The sequence below is a fragment of the Sinocyclocheilus grahami genome, unplaced genomic scaffold, assembly GCF_001515645.1.
Source record: "Sinocyclocheilus grahami isolate Dianchi unplaced genomic scaffold, SAMN03320097.WGS_v1.1 scaffold203.1, whole genome shotgun sequence".
Classification (NCBI taxonomy): Eukaryota; Metazoa; Chordata; class Actinopteri; order Cypriniformes; family Cyprinidae; genus Sinocyclocheilus; species Sinocyclocheilus grahami.
The window spans coordinates 1,940,073-1,944,646 of NW_015505382.1; the positions used below are offsets into that span (position 1 = coordinate 1,940,073).

Genomic DNA, 4,574 nt, shown 5'->3' on the forward strand with positions numbered 1-4,574 from the left:
TTTTAAGGTGTCCTCGTTACAGTGTAATTATACATTTAAGTACTGAGTAATATTAATTAACTACACATACTTATCATATGGTTAGGGTTAGGATTAGGGTTTGTCTTAGGGTTACTTGCATGTAATTATGCATCATTTATTGTTATTATATTAGAAATCACATGTATGTGTAACAAGGACACCTTAAAATAAAGTGTTAAATCCAAACAGGTTTGGAACAACTTGAGGGTGACTAAAAGATGACAAAATTTTCATTTTTAGGGTGAACCATCCCTTTAAGTGTTTTTTACACTGTTTGAAGGAGACAGCATATTCATAAAATTTTGCAAGGAAATCATACGATCATCCCCACTGAAAAATAATATTAAAGACAAACTAAACCATACTAAAACATCACTTTTATTCCAATGAAACAAAAAGTCATGTTAAACAGTGCACCTTGAAATGAGTCTATCCACTTTTCACAGACTAACAATTATGCACTTTTTAATGCTAAAGATGGATTTAGCCTTTCTAAGTCCTCTGAAAGAAGTCTGTTACTATTAGTATTACTTATATTACTTATGAGCAGAATTAGACAACCACATGAACTGATCCATGAGCCATACAACTTCGCTGTCATGCCAAATACAATTGCTCCCATCTGCTGGGCATCAGTTAATTCATATTCAGTGTGTGCTGAAACACACTTTCCACTTGAGTTAAATGAACACGCACCTGTTTGGAGATTATGTGCTGCCATTGTTTGTCACACCGATCTATATTGTGTTGTGTGACAGTAGTTAGTAATATTATCCTTGGAAAGCACCATGTTAATTGTTTTCTATGGTGTTGCTTTTCTTGAAATCTGCACAAACACTTTTGTGAAAGAACAATTGTTGGAACATACAAACATGTGAGTGTTTCCATTTCCTCAGAATCACATCTGTTGGGTTTGAATTCACCTCAGGGTGACTGTAAAAATATGAAACAATTCAACATGATATAATCCTACTAATTAAAATAAACCTATATTACTCCCCCCTAACCCCAGCCTTGGAAGATTTCTTAAAATGTGCTGCCAGAGAGTTAGAGTTTGCAGAAGACTTTGTGGAAGTCGTATCAGAAGTGCCACAGTCTCTAGCTTGAGCCCTCAGAGGTTTTGGACTTATAATTTAAGTCTGTTTCATCATTTTCATCAGAAGGAAAAGAAACCCGTTGTTCATCCATGCGTTTGGATTGCACCCTCTGGATAAGGCTGAAGAAGTCTTCATCTGGGTCTGGTGCTGGTGGCAAAGAGCACCTCTGATCATTGATTCTGGAGGACTGGAGGGGGAGAGAAGTGAGAAAGTTCACAACATGCAAACAGAGGACGTCTGAGGAATGTAAGTGTGAGTCACATTTGTACATCTCACATCTGATATCGAATTTCAATTGCTATTGTGTTACCTGATACTTTATGAGCATGTTGAAAAACTCGTCACTAGGTTCCTGTGGACTACATGCCTCACACAAGTGTCCCACATTGTTCTGTGCTATCCTGATGCCCAGACGGTCCCCTATACTGGCTCTCTGGTCGTCCAGTCTACGGCTCTGGGAACTGGCTATCAGGTCAAAGAACTCCTCTGTCTGGGTAAGGGAGATGAGGGAGGAAGCTCCAGACAGTAAAGGGGACTGGGGCATGGAGGACTGGGGCCCAGATGAGGCCTCTTGGGCCTGGGCATTGGGCTGTTGAGGGTGCTGGCAGCGCCGGTTCTCCATGCCGCTGCTTCTGGGGTCTCTGAGCACAGTGAAAGGGCAGACCTCATTAGAGGTGACTGGAACTTACCCTTAAAAAGAATACAGAGCAAAAGATTAAACACTCTTGCAATGATTAATGAAATCCTTGATTTTGAAGCACGTTGAAACATGAAAACTTGAAACTGAATGTCAAGTATAAAGGGGTCATATGATGTTGCTAAAAAGAACATTATTTTGTGTATTTGGTGTAATGAAATGTGTGTATGTGGTTTAAGGTTCAAAAAACACATTATTTTCCACATACTGTAAATTTTTGTTTCTCCTCTATGCCCCGCCTTTCTGAAACGCATTGATTTTTACAAAGCTCATCGGTCTGAAAAGCGAGGTGTGCTCTGATTGGCCAGCTATCCAGTGCGTTGTGATTGGCAGAATATCTCAAGCGTGTGACGGAAATGTTATGCCCCTTAGCATATTGTGATACCTTGTCTGACGAGACAAAAACATTAAAACCCATTATGAACGAGGCATATGTTGCATCCAGTGGGGACATAATTACGGATGATAATGACTTATACTGTCTTTTTACGTGTTGCATTGCATCGCGCCGTGTAAACATAAAACTGTGTCTGCATTTGTGATCAGAGAAATGACAAACAACAAATGCTACTCTACACTGCTCAAAACTCGCGTTTGAATCGTCAGTGGCAAATTCTTTAAATATAAAAAACGTACTTACAGTCTGTGAGTCAGAACAGCTGGCATTGTAGTCTACTCTACCAGGATCAGGAAACAGTCCTCCATAAAATGCGCTGGACACATCTGAATATTTGGGTTGAACTGTTCTGGAACAGTGTTTTAAATACAACTTAACCACTGATTTCTAGTCGTGTCTTCTTTTGGAAGGCCAAACAAAGTAGTTTCGCTTTCACAACGAAACACAGCGTCACACACGGCGGGCTAGAGTGAGCGAAGGCCGGAGGCCTAGAGTGAGCAGAGGCCGGGGTCTAGAGTGAGCGCGGGCGGCCGGTGGGCTTGAGAAGGGCGCAGCGGGCGGGCTTGCGGCAACCACATGTGACAAACCCGGGCTGGACTCTGCTTCGTCCATGGTGAAAGCCGATCCGGCGATCCACAGCGTCAAGTTGATGTAATCCCTCAGCAACCAACACGGATCATCTCCAGGCATGACGAAGCGGATATCGTCCTCTTTTGGAAGGCCAAACAAAGTAGTTTCGCTTTCACAACGAAACACAGCGTCACACACGGCGGGCTAGAGTGAGCGAAGGCCGGAGGCCTAGAGTGAGCAGAGGCCGGGGTCTAGAGTGAGCGCGGGCGGCCGGTGGGCTTGAGAAGGGCGCAGCGGGCGGGCTTGCGGCAACCACATGTGACAAACCCGGGCTGGACTCTGCTTCGTCCATGGTGAAAGCCGATCCGGCGATCCACAGCGTCAAGTTGATGTAATCCCTCAGCAACCAACACGGATCATCTCCAGGCATGACGAAGCGGATATCGTCCTCTTTTGGAAGGCCAAACAAAGTTGTTTCGCTTTCAGAATGAAACACACAGCGCATTCACAACATGGCAGCAGCAACAGTACTACAGCGAGAATAAAAGTTGCGCCTTCTTTCTTTGCATGAACATTTGGGTGGCATTATGCAAATCTTCACACATCGTGACGTAGACATGAGGGCCCGTGTTAGAACGAGCTGTTTTAGGTAGGCGTGGTTGACTTAACTTTTATAAAGAATATCTCTTTGGATTTGAGACTTTAGTCTTTGCAACTTTACAGATCTTTTTTATGCACCAAGAGCTTGTAACACTTCAAAGAGAAAGGAAAAATTGAAATCGCATCATATGACCACTTTAACAATGTTTTCTTGTTCCCAGAATGATACAAACATGAACTAAAAACTACATTTAGATTATTAAATGTTTAAACTTGTCAACTTTTAATAAAGCAGACTTACTTCTGTGAGCCTGAAAAGTTAGGTGTGAAATATATCTGGGATAATAACTTATTTTATAGTTAGCATGATGCATAAACTGCAGACCAGCAAAGTTTGAATGAGTTCACAATTTTTAATCAAATTTTAAATTTGGTGTTAGAATAGCACAAAAGAATAACATTAAATCATATTTATTCTAATAAAGAAAAACAGCTTTTAATAAATATAAAATGTAACGTCACATAAAACATTTGAGATATTTTACTAGAAATGCAATATTTAAGCATGACATATTTTACATATGACAAAGTTTTAAAATGACTTACAGTTTTATCCTTTTCAAAAAATCCAAAAGCAATAAAGTTCACAAAGGCACTATCTACAGGGACTTCATCTGAGAACAGCCATACACCAATTGCCACAGCCTCTGGCACTAAATGATTTTCTTGGCAAGCATGACAAGCAGACCTTTCTCTCCCAAGATTGAAACGTACATGTTACTGAATGGCTTGCAAATCTTAAAAACATTTTAAAAAAAGAAAAGAAATACAAGAAAAAATGGCTTATATTCCAGCAAAATGAGGATGACTTCCCTATCTTCCACACCCAGGTTTCCTGTGTGCTGGGCTGTCTGTTTTTCGAGGGGGAGAGGGAGAGAAAGGGAGAGTGAGGGGGGAGAGATAGAGAGAAATGGGGCGCAGTTGCCCCTCTGCGCTTACATCATGGTTGCTATAGGAACTGGAAATCGGCTTCCAAATCTCGCTCCCGTTGTTCACTCAAACACAGACATATACACACCAACAAAAACACACACTGTCTGGTGCACACACATATACACACACTGGCTTGCATTCCTGCATTGTTGAGTTCCATTCATTGCCTCCTGGGGGATCAGTTGCCTCTCTCTTTCCA

The 4,574-nt window shown here is 41.5% G+C and overlaps 1 protein-coding gene across 1 annotated transcript; it reads right to left on the minus strand.

Annotated features, from left to right (window-relative positions):
• Window positions 1–527: 527 nt before the first annotated feature.
• Window positions 528–4,270, minus strand: LOC107595532 (G-protein-signaling modulator 1-like). Its single transcript, XM_016285955.1, has 3 exons — window positions 3,989–4,270; window positions 1,429–1,808; window positions 528–1,305 (listed from the first exon to the last, which is right to left on the minus strand). Exons 2-3 carry the CDS (start codon window positions 1,738–1,740, stop codon window positions 1,120–1,122), a joined length of 498 nt encoding a protein of 165 aa, XP_016141441.1. The 5' UTR covers window positions 1,741–1,808; window positions 3,989–4,270; the 3' UTR covers window positions 528–1,119.
• Window positions 4,271–4,574: the final 304 nt, after the last annotated feature.